Raw genomic sequence first — 19,500 nt, forward strand, 5'->3', positions numbered from 1 at the left:
TGAAAAGGAAATCATCTCCAAAATATCATTATTTTTTAAACAAGCCTTAGAAAGTTGGTTGCGATTTCAGTTTAATCCACCTGAAAAGACAGAACAAATAATACAACAAATATTGTGGTTAAACTCAAATAAAAAAAATGTAAATGTATTTTTCGAAGATTTTTTTTTTAAAAGTATAATTTTAGTGAATGATATCATAAATAGGAGTGGTGGAGTTATGTCACACATGCAGCTAACACAGACATATGGAAATGCCTGCTCTACCCAAAATTACAACCAATTAATTACAGTATTACCACAAAAATGGAAGAGGCAAGTAGAAGGGGTAAAAAGTAAGGAACTTGTATGTCGGTCCTGTATTAAAGAAAATAAATGGTTAAAGAAAAGTGTGATAAATAAAAACATATACCAATTTCATTTAAGGACCAAAAAACGGACAGCTGTGCCATCCATATAAATTGTAAAATAGTTATGAAGAGATTTTCGATGTACCCTTTCCATGGCACATGGTTTATGTATTGACACGCAAAACAACGCCGGATTCAAAACTTCAAATTTTTCTATTTAAATTACTACACAAGATTCTTGCAATCAATAGAATGTTATAAATATGTGGGATACAATCTTCCCAGCTCTGCAGATTTTGCTGCAAGGAGGCAGATTCATTACATAATTTATTTTGGTATTGTCCATATGTAGCTCGTTTTTGGTCACAGGTCCAGGTATGGCTGAAGAATTGCAACATTTTGCCTAGAACTAACGCTGCAGATAGCAATACTGGGTAATTTGAAAAGAAATAGTAATTCAATAATATAATAATTATTTTAGCAAAAAAATATATTTTAAATTTACCATCTGTAGAAGCTATGAGAATAGAAAGGTTCATAACTTTTGTGAAGCATCACAGCACAGTTGAAAAATATATGGCAAATAGAAATCCAAAATGGATGATGTTGAGAGAAAGATGGGAGGAGTTGAATGGAGCTGAAGGGTGGGACTAATAACAAGATAACCAATGTGAAACATACAGGGTCTGTAAAATGTATATAGGTTCACAAATTTTGTGAAATAGCACAGTTGCAAATAGAAAAATAGCCTAAGTGTTTATTAGTTTACTCCAATTGGGGGTGTTAGGGTTTGGGGGAATAATAAAGGTACATTCTTAAAAAAGTATGTGTATCTATATAGGTAGGTGTATGTATATATGTGTATATGTATGCATACGTGTATGTATATGGATTTATATATTTACAAAAAATATATATGGGGGACTGGAAATGATGCAGACAATTACATTGATGGAAGCAACAATCTTTCCGCAATATTAAGCTGATCCACCCCGTAAAAAAAGTTTCAAAAAGAAGACTAGGCTGTAATTGCTGCCAAAGGTGCTTTAACAAAGTACTTGGTAAAGGGTCTGAATACTTATGTAAATGTGATATTTCAGTTTATTTAAAAAAAAAAAACATTTCAGCAAAAAAAAATCTAAAATCCTGTTTTTGCTTTGTCATTATGAGGTAATGTGTGCAGATTGATGAGGGGGGAAAACTGTGGAAAAGTGGAAAAGGTCAAGAGGACTGAATACTTTCCGAAGGCACTGTACCCTGGTTTCTGGTGGGCATATCTCTTTTTCTAGGTAAAAGGTGACGTTTTTTTTAAAGTATGGTGATACTCCTATCGAGTGGTTTTTCTTTCCCTTCAGACAGAGGACACTGTCCTTTGCAGGTGCATCCGAGCTGAGAAGCGGAGGAGCAAATTCGAAGAGCAAAATTCCATGTAAATGCCACCATGCCTGTGTTTTATTTTCATCCTATAACAATATAAGTAGGCTTTGGAGTTACTGGAGAGCGGCCAGGGTCTCATCTCTCTCCCTGGATGTAGTGTTTACCCTATCTTTATTGATCCATCTCAGAGTATTGCTCTTGAAGTTCAAAAAGCAAAGATAATGCAACAGGCCAATGTGTTTCTGATCTCCACAGCTGAAGGCTGCAGCAGCTGGCCCTGTACCGTGCAGAAACAAAAACACCATTACAAAAGAACACCGAAATGGAAAACCACCATAGATACACGGGCATCAAATAGGATTTGAGTTGACAACGTTCCTCATACTAAACGTGGATTTGAAATCAGAGCAGAGCATTTATGGAATGATTCCGATGGACTGTTCAAAAGGACAATGTCAGCGATTTGACAGGTGGGCAATATGTTCTCTTTGCTAAAGGAACAGGGCTGGTACAGTACAGTACAGTACAGACAGGGATGCCTGTGTTACTGTGTAGGTACACAGTCTGATTGGCCCAGATGGGAGGGACTGGGCTACACCTCGGCGTCCAACGCATCCATTCCTATACTCACCTCACCTTGATAGGTGATGGATCGGCCTGTGAAGTTGGCCCCTAATTGGTTTCCATTCATTTTGAACAGAAGACACTTCCCTTAGCAACTGTTCTCCTATGTTTGTAGGTGACCTGAGGCCCCTTTTAGCCAGTCATCAGATGTAAATATTTGATGTGTCCCAGGCGGGTGTGCGGCGGTTGGGTGTCTGGTAACCCAAATGAGGTCCCGGTCTTATGCTGAGCGATAGATGCTTGCCATGTTATCTCACATCCAGGATGGGACACTTACATTATCAGCATGGCCGCCGCCCACGGGTCGGTTGCAGCAGGCCAAAGGAGTTTATTTACAGGTCAAAAACTGGATCCGCTCACCTGTAACGAGCGGTAGTGGTCATTACCTCGGGTAACAAGAGGTAGTGGTCATTACCTCGGGTAACGAGCGGTAGTGGTCATTACCTCGGGTAACAAGAGGTAATGACACAGTAACATTAACACAGACGCCAAACATGAATTGCATCATCAGAACTAAAATGGACAGGCCAAGGTAGGATAATATTATTTACTGAAAATGAGGTATGGTGTGGAGTAATAATGCACAAAAGATGATAACGTCTACAAACTAAAGACTCACCCACCACACACACACAACACTGTGCTCCACATTGGGCCGGTGTTCCATTACTGCTGACTAATTTGTGTGCGTGTGTCAGCAGCAGAGAGCAGTTTTCCAGGTTATCTGGGCCAGTTCAACATGATCCCTGAAACATAAGCTGGTACTACAGTACTGAGTGTTATACAGCTAGTAGCTAATCACCCGCTGCGAATATTCACCCCTCACCTCTCCACGGTCATAGGCCATGTGTGGTGTGGCTGAGCTGAGTACGTGCTCCACATCAGTGGTGGGTGTGTTACTTTTTTTTCCTCTAAAGACGTGTGGTAAATCGGTCCTATCCAATGTCATGCTACAGCATGTAGACCAAGCGGGAGGTATTTACATAGTCAAGTGCACATACTATATACAGCTGAGTCCTAATTGCGCTTTTTCAGATGAATGACAGCTTCGGTCCCAATTTCATTACGTTAAAGCAGCAATCCGCAGTGGAAACAATAACAACGCGTCCTCTCCGTCCCCGTGTCAGTAAAAAGGGATGGGGCTTGAGAAATGTAACCACTCTCAAATTCGTATACATAGCATGTTTTGAGGCTATACAGTGTCTGTTTACATGTACTTTTGTTTACAAACATTGGAGTTTAAAAAACAACAACAACCATATTTAGGGTTCTGGTGGGGTGCGACAGTTGAACTGAGCTCCCGGGGCATTTACAAGTTATATTCTTCAAGAATCAAGGGGTACATATCGTGAATGTGGAAGTTCAAAGACTGACGTGGCAACTTCTGATTTGCCTCTTTAACCACTCCTTTTTAGCATGCAAAGTCATTGCAGTAAATTATACTAGAAAATGTGCCGCGCCACAAAACCCCTCAGTGAAACAGAAGAGGGGAGGAGCCATGTCCTATAAAGTATCTGCTTCCGTTACCAAGTATGAAGTCAGTTTTGGTTGAGAAGAGTAGCTGGTAAGAGTGTTAATTCCCGACTGTTTGAGGATATTACCACCATGTCTTCCTTCTCTTCATTTCCTCCTACAAAAAAAACATTTCCCACTACACTCGCGTTAAAGGCTGCGTCGTCATCTGAACTAACACCTACTGAGGATGTACTGCAGGGGAATAACAGTGCATGATGATGATACAATCTCGTTGGACATTCAAAGCACAAATGAGTCACGCCGCATGCTTCTTCTTTCATCATTGCATTTATTGCTGAAGGCTTTTTAGGAAGATGATAGCATCTGTACACCATCATATCAACACGGTGGCCATCTTAACTGAGGCCTGAGAGGGATGCCCTGCAACGCCTCGTTCTCATTGGCCAGCCTAATAAAGGGGAGGAGCACCACTGAATAGACACACAGCACCAGAGTAGGAGGAAGTTACCCCTGGTCAGGTGTATGATTTCCCCTGAATGTTAAAGTTAGGATTTGAGGTGCGTAAAGGTGATCCCAGATCTGTGCTTGAGGGAAACAACTGTCCAGAGCCACAGTACCCCCGAGAGCTCTGAGAACAAGAGCAATAAAAACACAATAACGCAACAACAAAAAACACTACAATTAAAAACAAGAATCTTTATTGTACAGTCTACTATTTACCAAGTATTTTCTTAGAAGTGTCATAGTAAAATGTTCATTACATAACAGTTACCATTTCATTAATAATTCATGTTTTGGGGGATCCATTAAATCCAGCACCATTAAAGTAAGCGCCAGAAAAGACCCATTGTCACCACATAATTTATGTGTAAATACCAGGCAAATACCAGCTGAAAGGGGGTGTTACTGGCTGTCACCATCATTTCTGTATTAGTGGGGGAACTTGGAATAGAAAACAAAATGAACACCAAACAGGCTTTTACACAGCTTGACATTCTGACTGACATTCAACCGTATTGGAAAGCAGGTGGGACATGGGTGAGAAGTTCACATAACTAAGTCTTTAGAGGCTGTTGGAGGCCCGATACCCTGGGATACACAGTATGAGCTGGGAAGGTGCAAGGCTCAGACCAACTGCATACAGCAGCAATATACAGTACTTTAGCTTCTCGAATTCCCACCCCATATAGGTAACGGTCTGCGGATGTTATGACGATGATGAGGAAGAAGAAAAGGCTATTGCCAGCTGATTGCACTAGAGATGAGATCCACCAATAGGATCGCAGTGTGGATGCCCTGTATGTATGCGTTTGAGGTCCATGAGGCAGGTAGTGAGTGTCAGAGTTACCCTCTACAGGTGATACAGCACTGTTTCTGGATGGACCTGAGGGAGCATCGGCCCAGCAGCTTCAGCTTGTCACAGAACCGAGACGACATGCTGTTCTTCCTACACAGCGGACCTACACAATCACAACGCAGGAGAGGACAGGACAGACCACTGGCTTAGTTCAACTGTAATATACGGTACGTCGATCAACAGCATACATCTCAAACAAATATAGCTTCAGTAGGAACTATTTCTTTATCTTATGGTGAAATGTCCTTGCTAAATAGCCAACAGGGAGGGATGGGTGTTTGTCTTACCGGTGTTAGTCTGACACTCCTGCATGTGGCATTTCCTGAGTGTGTCAGGCCTGCTGCTCGGCTCACACAGACTGTTCTCCACAGAGTCGGAGTCCTCAACAACACACAGCACCACACGATGCTGCAACCCCTCACCACAACTCACAGAGCACTGACACACACACACAGAGAAGACCACCGAAATTACTAACACACACAGACACACTAGTCCCCACTGACAAATCGCACCATGCAACGCACACTCTGAACATGCAACAGTCAGAGAGTCTGCACATACTGTAGGGAAATAAATATGCTGCAAGTCATGAACTGTAAGTAAATATGTTCCCCGGGAACCTTTACCTCCTCCCAGTCCTGTGGGTCCCAGTAGCTGCAGGGCTGCAGGTTGCAGGTCTCTGTGTCGTTTGGCCTCTGGGTGGCGCTACAGCGCTGCGGCTCAGGGCAGTATACCAGCCGCTCCCTCAATCCACCACTACAGCTACGTGAGCACTGGCGATGAAAGGAGTTCATATCTACAATCATATTCAAACTCATTTATTCTTATTAATACTAGAAAATAGCATATGGACCAAAGCCAGTCAGCATGTGTCAATATATGTGTGTCTGTGTCTGTGTGTGTGTACCTGTCCCCAGGGGGAGGTTCTCCAGGGCTGGCAGGGTTGGAGACGACAGGACAGGGTGCTGGGCGGCCTGGAGGACAGGACTTGGCAGTGGAACGGTCTCAGTGGACGCCCCTTCTGCTCGTCCACACACTGCACCTCACGCTGCCTCCTCCCCGCCACCTCACACCCCTTCGGACACTACAGAGAGAGAGAGAGAGAGGGAGAGGGAGAGGGAGAGAGAGGGAGAAAGAGAGGGAGAAAGAGAGGGAGAGAGGGAGAGAGTTAGTATAATACCTTATCTGTTCTTCTTATTATGTGAGTTGTAGGTTTTTATTTTAGAGTGGTCCTCGCCTCGGCATGTAAAGGACATCGCATTTCATATGGCTATTCAATAATGTCACTAATACACATTTCATATGGCTATTCAATAATGTCACTAATACACATTTCATATGGCTATTCAATAATGTCACTAATACACATTTCATATGGCTATTAAATAATGTTACTAATACACATTTCATATGGCTATTCAATAATGTCACTAATACACATTTAATATGGCTATTCAATGATGACACTAATACACATTTCATATGGCTATTAATGTCAATAATGTCAATAATGTCACTAATACACATTTCATATGGCTATTCAATAATGTCACTAATACACATTTCATAGGGCTATTCAATAATGTCACTAATACACATTTCATATGGCTATTCAATAATGTCACTAATACACATTTCATAGGGCTATTCAATAATGTCACTAATACACATTTCATATGGCTATTCAATAATGTCACTAATACACATTTCATATGGCTATTCAATAATGTCACTAATACACATTTCATATGGCTATTCAATAATGTCACTAATACACATTTCATATGGCTATTAAATAATGTCACTAATAAACATTTCATAGGGCTATTCAATAATGTCACTAATACACATTTCATATGGCTATTCAATGATGTCACTAATACACATTTCATATGGCTATTCAATAATGTCACTAATACACATTTCATATGGCTATTCAATAATGTCACTAATACACATTTCATATGGCTATTCAATAATGTCACTAATACACATTTCATATGGCTATTCAATAATGTCACTAATACACATTTCATAGGGCTATTCAATAATGTCACTAATACACATTTCATATGGCTATTAAATAATGTCACTAATACACATTTCATAGGGCTATTCAATAATGTCACTAATACACATTTCATATGGCTATTCAATAATGTCACTAATACACATTTCATATGGCTATTCAATAATGTCACTAATACACATTTCATATGGCTATTCAATAATGTCACTAATACACATTTCATATGGCTATTCAATAATGTCACTAATACACATTTCATATGGCTATTAAATAATGTTACTAATACACATTTCATATGGCTATTCAATAATGTCACTAATACACATTTAATATGGCTATTCAATGATGACACTAATACACATTTCATATGGCTATTCAATAATGTCACTAATACACATTTCATAGGGCTATTCAATAATGTCACTAATACACATTTCATATGGCTATTCAATAATGTCACTAATACACATTTCATATGGCTATTCAATAATGTCACTAATACACATTTCATATGGCTATTCAATAATGTCACTAATACACATTTCATAGGGCTATTCAATAATGTCACTAATACACATTTCATATGGCTATTCAATAATGTCACTAATACACATTTCATAGGGCTATTCAATAATGTCACTAATACACATTTCATAGGGCTATTCAATAATGTCACTAATACACATTTCATATGGCTATTCAATAATGTCACTAATACACATTTCATAGGGCTATTCAATAATGTCACTAATACACATTTCATAGGGCTATTCAATAATGTCACTAATACACTTGCTTCTGCTGTAGCTGACGTGTTGCTGTCTTGCGTAGTTTCACAAGGCAAGTTGTAGAAACTTGTAGAAAAGTTACCCACAGGATTGTGGGTAAAACTCCCCGGGACCAGCCATATGTAAAATGTATGCACACATGACTAAGCCGCTTTGGATAAAAGCGTCTGCTAAATGTCATATTATTATTAGATGAGCTATAGAAAGCAGAGACAGCCAGGTACAGTGTATCCAGGCTACTGACCTTGCTCCAGTCGCCACTCAGCCAGGTGGCACAGGGGCGCAGGTGGCAGGTGCGAGCTGGTTCTGGTCTCTTCAGGTTGGCACAGTCCGATTCCTGCTGGGAGCTACACAGCACTGGCCTCCACACTGCCCCCAGGCCACACGACGTTGAGCACTGGCCCAGACAACAGGTGAGAGAGGAAGACAGAAAGTATGTAGTACAGCATAGAAACATTTCTGCCTTGGGATTGTTCACGACAAGGGTGTTGATTGTTACATTAGCGATTCTAATAACCAAAATGCATTGTATGATTATAGCAGGGATGGGCAACTGGCGGTCCACCCCACTTTTTGAAGGCCTTCGGGTCAATTCCCACACCCCCAGAAATAAATCAATTATACAAATAAAACAAATGTAGCAACTCAGTCGGTGTCTCAACTTACTGTTGTGAGTTAGAATAGTAGAATACGTAAGGTGCCATTTAGAAGCAGTTTTTCAGTCACTGACAGTCAGTCAATTAGCCCATGTCAACTAAATATTTTTTAGATTGCTAAGTTAGTTTAGTGGCCAGCTATCTAAACTTGTTATCATGGTCGAATTACTGTTGATTTTATTAGCCAGTTTCACTCAGGTATCATATTTAAAATGGCAACCTATAAAAAAATGTTTAGAATTGCATGAAATTTGTTGTACAATTGCAAAATCTTCTTTCCGCCCCATGTAAAAATGTGTAGAATTGCAGCAAACCTGCTTTAAAACTGCAAACATTTTCTCTACAGCCCATGGCAAAATGTGTAGATTTGCACGAAATTAACTATGGTATGGGCGTGGGTATGCAGATCCACCAGCAACTGCGGCCCCTCATGATGAGTTCAGATTTTTTTGTGACCCCCATCCCCATCAAAGTTGCCCAACCCTGGCCTATAGGGTCATCAACAAGCTCATAAACACAGAGGGTTATTTTCATCTGTACTCACCTCGCTCCAATTACCCACCAACCAGAACACCTCCATGCTGATTGGCTCTTGGGCGTTCAGGTAGCCATAATCACTGGCGAAGGTCACTACGGGACTTCCTGGTCTCTGCTCCTGACCTTTGCCCTTTGAACGTGGGCCTGGCTTTTTAGAATGGGGAGCAGGGCTGCCACTCTTGGGGGTCTCAATGGGCTTCTTCCGTTTAATGATCCTCACAGTGGGACCGGGGGCCTCTGGGGTTGGGCTGCTGAAATACGGGGCATCGCTAGTGTGGAAAATGCCTTCTGTATTGGGATACAGTCCTTGTGTAGTGTGGTAAGGTGCTATAAGTGTACTCCTCATCTCCGCTGCGTGTGCCCGGGGTATAGGGGTGGTGTGGGGCACCCTGGTTGTCCGTTTGGTGAAAGGGTTGATAGAAGGGGTGGTGTTGGGGTGAGTGAGGGTGTAGTGGCTGGTGTTCATAGCCCAGTGCGCAGTGCTGGTTTGTGGGGTTGAGGGGGAGGTAGTGAGGGGTACTCTGTTTGTGTGTTGGGTTGTACGTGATGTTGTTGGGACACTTGTGTGTGGTATGTGTGGTGTGGATGTAGGGTGTAACCTGGCGGTGGTCACGGTGGGCGGTGATTGGATGGGGGTCCTGAGAGAGGATTCCGTGGTAAAAATGTCGAGATCTGTAAGCCCCTCCTCTTCTGCAGTCACATCCTCCACTACATAGTCATACCCCGGGGTGTACGTAACCCCCACATCTGGAAACACAAAATCAGCTGCACTCCCCTCCTCCTTTTTCTCATCCTCCTCTTCTTTCTCTCTCATGTCCCTCTCCCTGTTCTCCGTGTCAGTAGGACTGGTCGTAATAAATGCCCCGTCCTTGTCCTCCACACGCCCATTCTTCACCACATGATCATCGACGTCAATGATATCAGTGGCTGTGGAGGACCGTGGGAGGGACTTGGTGGTTGAGGTGGTGATGGGGGTTGTAGTTCTCTCAGTCACTGTAACAGTGCTGGTCCTGGGTGTAGCGTTGCTGGTGCTTTTGGGGCCCCAGGTGTGTGTAACTGGCTGCCTGGTTGGGTGTCTCTTGGGCAGGTAGAAACGGCGGTATTTAGGGGGTGTTCCCGGGCGCCGTCGGAGGCCTGCGCTTGGGCAGCTCTGCAGGGCACACAGCGACTTGGAGCGGGGCATGGTTTTGATGTCACACTTTTTTGGGGGTGCGGTCAGGCAGGTGACCGTCCGGGTGCGCACACTACCACCACATGTCACTGGGCACTGAGAGAGAGAGAGATTAAATAGGTTATTAACACAACAAGGAGAGAGAGATTAAATAGGTTATTAACACAACAAGGAGAGAGAGAGATTAAATAGGTTATTAACACAACAAGGAGAGAGAGAGTTTAAATAGGTTATTAACACAAGGAGAGAGAGATTAAATAGGTTATTAACAGAACAAGGAGAGAGAGATTAAATAGGTTATTAACAGAACAAGGGGAGAGAGAGATTAAATAGGTTATTAACAGAACAAGGAGAGAGAGAGAGATTAAATAGGTTATTAACAGAACAAGGAGAGATAGATTAAATAGGTTATTAACAGAACAAGGAGAGAGAGATTAAATAGGTTATTAACACAACAAGGAGAGAGAGAGATTAAATAGGTTATTAACACAACAAGGAGAGAGAGAGTTTAAATAGGTTATTAACACAACAAGGAGAGAGAGACTAAATAGGTTATTTTTAAAACAACAAGGGGAGAGAGAGATTAAATAGGTTATTAACAGAACAAGGAGAGAGAGATTAAATAGGTTATTAACAGAACAAGGAGAGAGAGATTAAATAGGTTATTAACAGAACAAGGAGAGAGAGAGATTAAAAAACAACAAGGGGAGAGAGAGATTAAATAGGTTATTAACAGAACAAGGAGAGAGAGAGAGATTAAATAGGTTATTAACAGAACAAGGAGAGAGAGATTAAATAGGTTATTAACAGAACAAGGAGCAAGATTAAAGAGGTTATTAACTTGAACAAGGAGAGATAGAGAGAGTGGCAGAGAATGGTAGAGAAAGGAGAAGAAGAGAATAGTACCATGCTCCAGTTGCCCGCGGCCCAGTCGGGTCCACAGAGCTGGTCTCTGTTGCAGGGAACTACAGGTTTGGGTTTGAGCAGCTGTTTACAGTCCCCAGGGTGGAGCACCCTCTCCTCCCCGGCCACCGTGCGCACACACAGCACTGTGCGATTCCTCACCCCTCTCGAACCACAGGTGGCAGAGCACAGCTGCCAGCCCCCCACCCACCACCTACACAGGGGGAGAGGGGAGAGAGTGTGAGATAAGGGCCCTGAACAAATTTGCGTTGGTCTGATTTGCTTCGGAAATGAATAGCTGTCAAAAGACAACAGGGCCAACAGTCATAACAAACACTAATAACACCTGTTGAGTTACAGAGCTTTTTAACTGTATTTATTTTGAGATCAGCATTAATATTGCAGATAGATTGTGGGTTCCATCAGTTTGATTGTTTGCGTAATTTCTAATCACATTTATTTACATGTTTTATTTATACTCCCCTCCAACCCTACCATCCCTACCCTAATTGGAGTAAACTAACGGACAACAATACTTCTACTGCTACTTATAGCTATTTTCTCTCACATCTACGGTACCTGTAGTTAAATAATTATACATATATTCCTAATTTCTTATTTCTTCAAGTGCTGGATTTTCACCCACAGCGACCAATCCACCATTCATTCTGATTTTAACTCCAACCCTCCCGATGTCCACAGACGAACCCATCTTTCCCAGTATAATGTAATTTTGTTATTTCATTTTTAATACATTCCTCCATTTTACTATGATGTCTTATTAGGGTAGTGAACCTCCTTATTTGTAACATTACCAATATTGCCCTAAAAATAAATACTTTACCCAAGAGTATAATGACATTTCCCATTGACAGATCGTGGTTTTTCGGATCCCGTAACTATACAGTCTGCATGTTGATCTGAACCCTGATATGACATAACAACCATGTCTGGACCTGACTCTGCAGAGTCTGCACAAGGCTGACTGTTCAATGCCCCATATATTGAACATTATTTTTGTAGCAAGTATTTTATATAATAGCGTAAATTAAAACAAATGGAATTGTGTCAATTGTTTATTTATATGTCAGTTCATAGACGTGTTGCCAAGGTATGAGAACATCAAAGACCTGTTCCCAACTGACTTGAATGTTATACAGCATGCTAATTATGCTAATCATTTTTAGCCATTTATGATTTTTAATGGGTGTCAGAGAGACAAATGATTTAATTCCTTCTTTAAGTAACGGTCTCTTCCAATTTTGTGGCAGAGCAGCTACCAATCAATCAAATATATTTATAAAGCCCTTTTTACATCAGCAGATGTCACAGTGTTTATACAGAAACTCAGCCTAAAACCCCAAAGAGCAAGCTATGTAGATGAGTTGATAATGTATTGAGCATACACATCTATACACTGTTGTTAGTTGCTTGTATGACATCATTTTACGTCCTTGTTTAAAATGTTCTTCATAAATATTATACCCTTCTTGTACAATTTTGTCCAATATATATATATATATATATTTTGCCATATTATTTGCTGTAATACTTTTAAACATAGGATGGGCCTTTCTTAGTATCTTGCTTGAAACCCAGTTTGGATTTAGATACAATGGAGACTTTAAGAGAGAGGTTTAATGTCTTAATATTTAATAGTTTTAACTCTCCAAACCCTTATGTTCGTTACATAAATATGTTCGTTTAACTTTGTCTGATTTGCCATTCCAAAAAAAGTGAAATATTTTTTCCTGATTTGAAAAAATATTATTCTGGAGTTGGTAGAGCCATGAATAAATATATAAACTGCGATATCTCTAGAGAATGAATCGGTGTGATCTTCCCGGATGTGGATAGGTGTTTCCCTCTCCACGGTTTCAAAATTCGATCTATTTTCCTAAGTTTGCTAGATCGCTCAACTTTTCCTGGATATGTACATAGACTTTACTACTTTACTATCCACCCATTTCATTGGGAGGCCACATGGCAATTTAAAAGTTTATATCTTTTACAACCCCTAATATAGTACACTTATCATAGTTGGGTTTGAGTCCAGAGAAACTGGAGAAATTATCCAGGTCCTCAATGAGGCCCTTCAAGGTTGAAGACTGAGGACTCAAGAGAATCACTTGAATCATCTGCGTACATTGATACTTTCGTCTCTAATCCATACATTTTTAGCCCCTTAATGTTATCATTAGATTTTTAAAGCTAACAGTTCATAATAAATAGGTATGGTGACAGAGGGCAACCTTGTTTAATGCCTCTTGACAATTCAAAGTTCTCAGAGAAGTAACCGTTATTTAATATTCTACATAAAGGATTGTTGTACATTACTTTTGCCTATGAGAGATTATCCATAGTTATTAACAATGTAACTGAGTTACAGTGTTAATAACATAGTACCATAGTAGAAATAAGACAGGTGTTATAGAGTATTCGTCATAGTAATCAGGAAACTAAGGAACCTGGCAGGGCAGTCCATGTTCTTGCACTTGCGGTGTCGGTCCTCCGGGCGGCTCTCTTGGTCACAAAGAGCCTCATCGACCACGCCCACCTCCAACTCAAAACACCTGACAGGCTGCTGCTGCTCACCTGGACGTCACAGAACACAGGTAGGGAAAGTTTTCGGTAGATGCTAAGTGGGATCCGTGGGATGACCCTACCTTAAACCCTGACCTTAATCCCTACCCCTTACCTAACCCTAACCTGTTAAATGTAAACTTCAATGGGGTTGGTGTGTCCAAAGCATCCCACTTAGCATATATAGCAAAAGGTTTCTGTCTGAATAATCACACTGTATGCTCTGACACTCAATACTGCTCAACTGTCTGATTAGAATGTAATAAGTCCAGACCATCAGATTCCAACATCCACAACTCTCAACATATGACAAGTTAACACAGGGACTAGAAATAAAAAGCATATCATAAGTTGTTTAAAAGACAACCCCTCACCAAGCCCACAGGTGGTGCTGCAGTCTGTCCAGGCCCCATGCCTCCACCTGTACTCCGACTTGATGACCTCATTTCCTGTCTGGCGGTTCCTCTTGATGGTGTACTCATACTTTATACCTGGATTCTTTTCCTGGTACAGCAACTGGACAACAGGAAACACACTAAACGGTTAGGCTGTGTGTATCATATCTGAATCCTTATCTAGCTGCTCAATATCTAACTGGATTTTTTCATGGGTATAGTGTGTATGGTGTGTATACCTGGATCATGACTGGTTGTTTGGTGGGTCCAGGGGAGGTAAGGTTCTCCAGGTTTCCGCTGCGTTCGTAGTAGAAGGTAGTTCCGCCTGCCTTGTACTCGCCATTCCATTGGATGATGTACTCGCCATTCAGGAAATACTCCTCTGACCCCTGACCCCGCAGAGCCAGAAAGTTCCCCGCCTCCTCCATTTCCTGGACCACAATGTCACGTGCCCCCTCTGGGATCACTCCCACGTCCACGTAGCCTGTGACAGGAGGAAGGAGAAGAAGGCGAATCAGTTGTGTTAGTGCTGGGCTGGAATAAAAGCCTGAAAACCCTGTGGGACCCTAAACCTACAATGGTATCAAAGCGAAAGAAATGAAATGCAAGCAGAGGCATGACAAATACACTGTTAAAACACAGAATGAATCATGGTTGCAGGTCGCAACGTGGGAGAGGCCAGAGCTTACAGAGAGGCCACCATGGCAGCCAGCTATATGGTTACACCAACATCCAGACTTCCAGACTCTCTGTGATCTTTAATAGAGGGTGGGAGAGTGGCGTGTGTGTGTGTGCCTTGGGTGGCGGGGTGGGGTAACCCTGTCTCTCGTCTGTAACAGTGTGTGTGGGAGGGCACTGCTCTGTTAGGGTCTCTGGTTTTTAATAGTGTGTGGATGTGTGGGGGAGGTGTTGATGTGTGTCTGTTTGTGAGGGTAAAGGGGGGTAAGCATTACTTTGGATCTCAGCTCTGCCCTTTGAAGTTTCATACATCTGAGCCGGAGGGTGTCCGTAAAAGGGCACTGGAGACACACACACACACACACACACACACACACACACACACACACACACACACACACACACACAGTGGATGTCTGGGAGGTAAGGTTGAGATCTGGGTCTGCATTCCAAACATAAAGCTCACTCCCTTCTCCCAGCCCTGGATGACTTGTCCTACCAGATATGAAGGGATCATGCGGCCAGCACTGGAATGGATCTGCCTACTACCTGCAGTTTGAAAGCTTATGTGCTGCAATTCTACACTTTTTGCCATGGGCAGAGAGAAATATGTGCTGTTTTATAGCTCATCTAACGCTATTGTTCACATTTTGCCATGAGGCAAGAGAGAACATTTTGCGGTTTTAAAGCTAATTTCATGCAATTATACACAATTCTATATGCTATCTGGGGGGCCCACAACCCAACCCGGGTCTAAGGGGTCAATTGGGGACTGGGCCCTCCAAAGTGCTGAGTGGAGTTGTCGCCATATATTCAAGGCTTGAATAACATCTGAATGTGACATGTGAGGAACAGCTGCTTGGAGATTTATTATAAATAATAACGGTGACTTCAGGTGAAGGGGGCAGATCAGGAATCTTTGTTGAAATGTGGCCCTCACAATCAACTAAAATAAATAGAGCAAATATAATCAGGGAATGATTTTATTCTGTCATGGATGATAATAATGAATACTGACATTTGGTGGTGTGCAAACATATGATCATAATCCTTTTCAGTTATTTTATTCTATAATATGGGATAGAATCAATGTGGATTGTATCTTTTGCAAACATTATGATCATCATTTTCACTGTCATAAATCAGTTAATCTATTCATTTCGTACCTGCTCCCAAAAAGGCTATTCAATTTGCATCTTTATTTACAAATCAAAACAAATTGCATGGATGGACATTGACAGGAATAAAACCTAATATTGACACGGTTGTACAATTCTAATGCACCCTCACATGGCAACTTTGATCCGCATAGATACTATAATCATCAAGGCCACGGGGATTGGTGGAAGTCATTTTGGCAAAACAGTTTTTTCCCCCCGCATTCATGTAATGATGGCACTGAAGCGGACACATTGAGCGCAAATTTGGCATTGTACTAATTACATACACCACCAACAAAGGTGATAGACACAATTTTGGATTTGAACTTTCCTGACCGGGACAATCACTCAGTACTGGAATCTAAAGGATGTCCAGAAACCCTGGATATGTGAGTAGATGTGAGTGGCTTTTGACAACTCAGTAACTGAAAGTATGGGGTGCACGTCCCACTGACGTGAGACCGTGTGTGTGGTGAACGTTACTCATTCAAATAACCCATGGAATGTCATAATAAAATGATAGGGATTATATTAATTTTAAGGATAATAGATTGAAGATAGTATAAACTGCTAATAGCCTCATATGGGAGCAGGTAGCACAAATCTATTGATTTGTGCTAATGCTAGCTGGGTAGGTTTTGACATTTTTTGTCGGGCCGTGCCAGTTCTAGCTAGGTGGCAGTCGCTGGCTAGAAATGGTATGTGTGGTATTGATTCAAAGTAACCATCAGATTAAATCTCTGAATATAATTCATTATAGGGCTAATAGATTGAAATTGGTATCAATTGCGGATCTCCTCTCATGGGAGCAGGTAGCATTGTTAGTCTATGTTCGCTAGCTCGTTAGTGTCATATAGGTTCAATTGTATCACTTTCAAAATAGAATGATATGATACCAAGGTAAAAGGCAGTAAATGCTCCATTTACCTTGGTTTCACAGTAACTTCTTGCAGTTACTGCTAATATGACCCCCATTTTCTCCAAAACACAATACAGTAGAGGCAGGATACTAGTCCACATGATTAAGCATGTATTTTATGTAGCGAAAATGACAACAACTAATTCTTCGACCATATGAGCAGTTACTGCCTTTTTGCTTGGTAGGACAGTATAGTAAGCTACAATAATGTCCTACTCTGAAGAGGACACCTATCAATCTATCTTTCTCTCTGGCTGTGAGGTCACGGAGGTCACTAGTGAGTCATTCTCTCAAAAATGCAGTTGTACTGGAGTCAGACAGTGAAATATGCCAAAGACAGCAAGACAAATAACTGTACACACACACACACACACACACACACACACACACACGGAGGGTAGCTGCCAAAAACAGCAGAACAGCTGTATACTCCCATACAGAGCGCTACCATGACAACCACATGGCAACAACACAATGACAATCCTGTGACCAGTGCGTGAAGACGTTGTGGGAGATGTTTTGGGGGTATGAGAGGAGAGATGAGACCTCATGGAGATATTTAGGAAGGAGATAGGAGACTCACCGAAGCTATCCCCCCCATCAAAGGTCATCTGGACAGTCTCACAGGAGGAACCATCGCCCAGGCACACTCCACAACGATCCTCTACAGCGTTAGAGTCTATACCATAGTCACAGCCCACCTCCTACACACACAGGTCAAGAATGATGCATGCGTGCGCACACACACAGACACACACACACACGGATAAGGTAAAGATTCAAGGTCATCAGATCAGGTACACACAGAGATACACAGACGGAAGGGAAAAAACGAACAGATTACCTCTCAACTCCAACAGGCATAGACCCTATGTTAAATCTATCTCAGGCCCAAATGCTCTCTACTTGCAGAGCCAGGACTTATGCTGCGGTCATAACATCTCGTAATTTGGTAAATATGAGCATACGACTGGGAAAAAAATCCCTCCAAATCGTAAATACTAGTGGAAAACTCATCTATCATCCCTGAGCGCCGACTTCTCCCACACGCTGACCTCTGACGTCACCTACTAAGGAAAGGACTTCAGCAGTTAAATGCAACAACAAAACATTCTTTATAAAAAGCATAGCATTAATATGGTTTTAAACACTATCATTTGTTTACAAGCATGATAGCTGTACTTCTAGTTTATGGTTGAAGAGGCGTGTTTGCCATTAGCCAATCTGCATTTCTCAACAGGTTCAAAGAACGTGAATGCATCCAACTTGCATTTACGACTTCACAACTGGTAATTACCACATTCCCACATGGTTATGAACGCAGCATAATACCTACTTTCTTCCACCCTCCCCTTTCCCCCCCTTCCCTCTGTCTCTCTCTCTTACCCAGCCACACTACCTTGCACACTCCGTTGACACAGAGGCTTCTGGAGTTGTTGTTCATGAAGCAGGGAGTTCCATCTGTCACAGCATCCAGCATCTTCTCAGAGAAATGCTCATCCACAGGACGACAATGCAGCTCACACGGACTCGCTGGGCAAGGCACGGAAGAGAGATGGATAAGAGATGGAACCAGGGAGGGGGGGTTGGATCAGTCGAAGTATTAAAAAGTTTAATTCCCTTTTCAGTATTGGAAATGCATGTATATGCTGCCCCCTGCTGCTAGATACATATAACCACAACTCTTGGAATGATGTCTGTGTATATATATATATATATATGTGTCTCGGTGTGTTTACTGTGGTATGTGTGTGTGATGATTTTAGCTCTTACATAGGCTGGCCACAGGGACCCACTCGTAGAGTTCGTTCTGGTAGGGCACTGTGTCAAATTCACTACACAGCATTTCTCTGAAGGTGGGTTTGGCCTTTTGGCATGGTTTGGTGTTACAGATATGGTAACGCCTCCTCTCGCCTGTACAGTACTTCCCACCAAACTCTGGTCTGAGGGAAACAAAGGACCACACATTTGAATCAAATATGGAAAGAGGGGAGGTGGAAAAAGTAAAAGAGGGAAGAGGAGATGGAGGAGAGAATAAGCGAGGATAGGAAAGGAGAGACAGATGTGGGATCAGTTCTTACTTGGGGTGGTTACACTCCCTGTGAGCAGACTGCACCCCGGCCCCACAGGTCCTGGAACAGTGAGACCAGCTACTCCACTGTCCCCAGTTCCCATTCACTGTCTCCGGTAGCTTCCCTATGATAACACACTCCCCTGAGATACACCACTGACAGAGAGAACACATACACACATAAGAGAGGACATTCTAAACACAATCGCAAACTTGCCAGTGAAACGGTGCCCCACAACACACACACGTACAAACACACAGATTCACAGTCTCAACCTACCTTCTCAGGGCCACAGCTAGTGCCATCTATGGGGGAGTCCAGTTTAGAACGGCAGGACCCATTCACTGAACACCACAGGATCTGGCACACATTCTAGAAGGAAGACAAACCCAGGCTAAGTAAGTTCCCATCCAGACTAGGAACTG

General features: G+C 42.0%; 1 protein-coding gene across 1 annotated transcript in view; it reads right to left on the reverse strand.

Moving 5' to 3' along the window:
• Positions 1 to 4,500: 4,500 nt before the first annotated feature.
• LOC118393451 (A disintegrin and metalloproteinase with thrombospondin motifs 12-like) overlaps positions 4,501 to 19,500 on the reverse strand; it is a 45,864-nt gene continuing 30,864 nt past the window's right edge. The window contains exons 11-25 of the mRNA XM_035786134.1: positions 19,355 to 19,447; positions 19,085 to 19,230; positions 18,777 to 18,946; positions 18,403 to 18,536; positions 17,587 to 17,707; positions 14,486 to 14,730; positions 14,226 to 14,367; positions 13,737 to 13,863; positions 11,272 to 11,482; positions 9,202 to 10,461; positions 8,246 to 8,398; positions 6,092 to 6,268; positions 5,811 to 5,957; positions 5,469 to 5,619; positions 4,501 to 5,284 (exon numbers count right to left, since the gene is read on the reverse strand). Of these exons, the coding sequence (XP_035642027.1) occupies positions 5,169 to 5,284; positions 5,469 to 5,619; positions 5,811 to 5,957; positions 6,092 to 6,268; positions 8,246 to 8,398; positions 9,202 to 10,461; positions 11,272 to 11,482; positions 13,737 to 13,863; positions 14,226 to 14,367; positions 14,486 to 14,730; positions 17,587 to 17,707; positions 18,403 to 18,536; positions 18,777 to 18,946; positions 19,085 to 19,230; positions 19,355 to 19,447 (3,393 nt within the window). The 3' untranslated portion in view covers positions 4,501 to 5,168. The remainder of the gene's footprint in view (positions 5,285 to 5,468; positions 5,620 to 5,810; positions 5,958 to 6,091; positions 6,269 to 8,245; positions 8,399 to 9,201; positions 10,462 to 11,271; positions 11,483 to 13,736; positions 13,864 to 14,225; positions 14,368 to 14,485; positions 14,731 to 17,586; positions 17,708 to 18,402; positions 18,537 to 18,776; positions 18,947 to 19,084; positions 19,231 to 19,354; positions 19,448 to 19,500) is intronic.

The sequence above is a fragment of the Oncorhynchus keta genome, chromosome 14 (assembly GCF_023373465.1).
Source record: "Oncorhynchus keta strain PuntledgeMale-10-30-2019 chromosome 14, Oket_V2, whole genome shotgun sequence".
Taxonomy (NCBI): domain Eukaryota; kingdom Metazoa; phylum Chordata; class Actinopteri; order Salmoniformes; family Salmonidae; genus Oncorhynchus; species Oncorhynchus keta.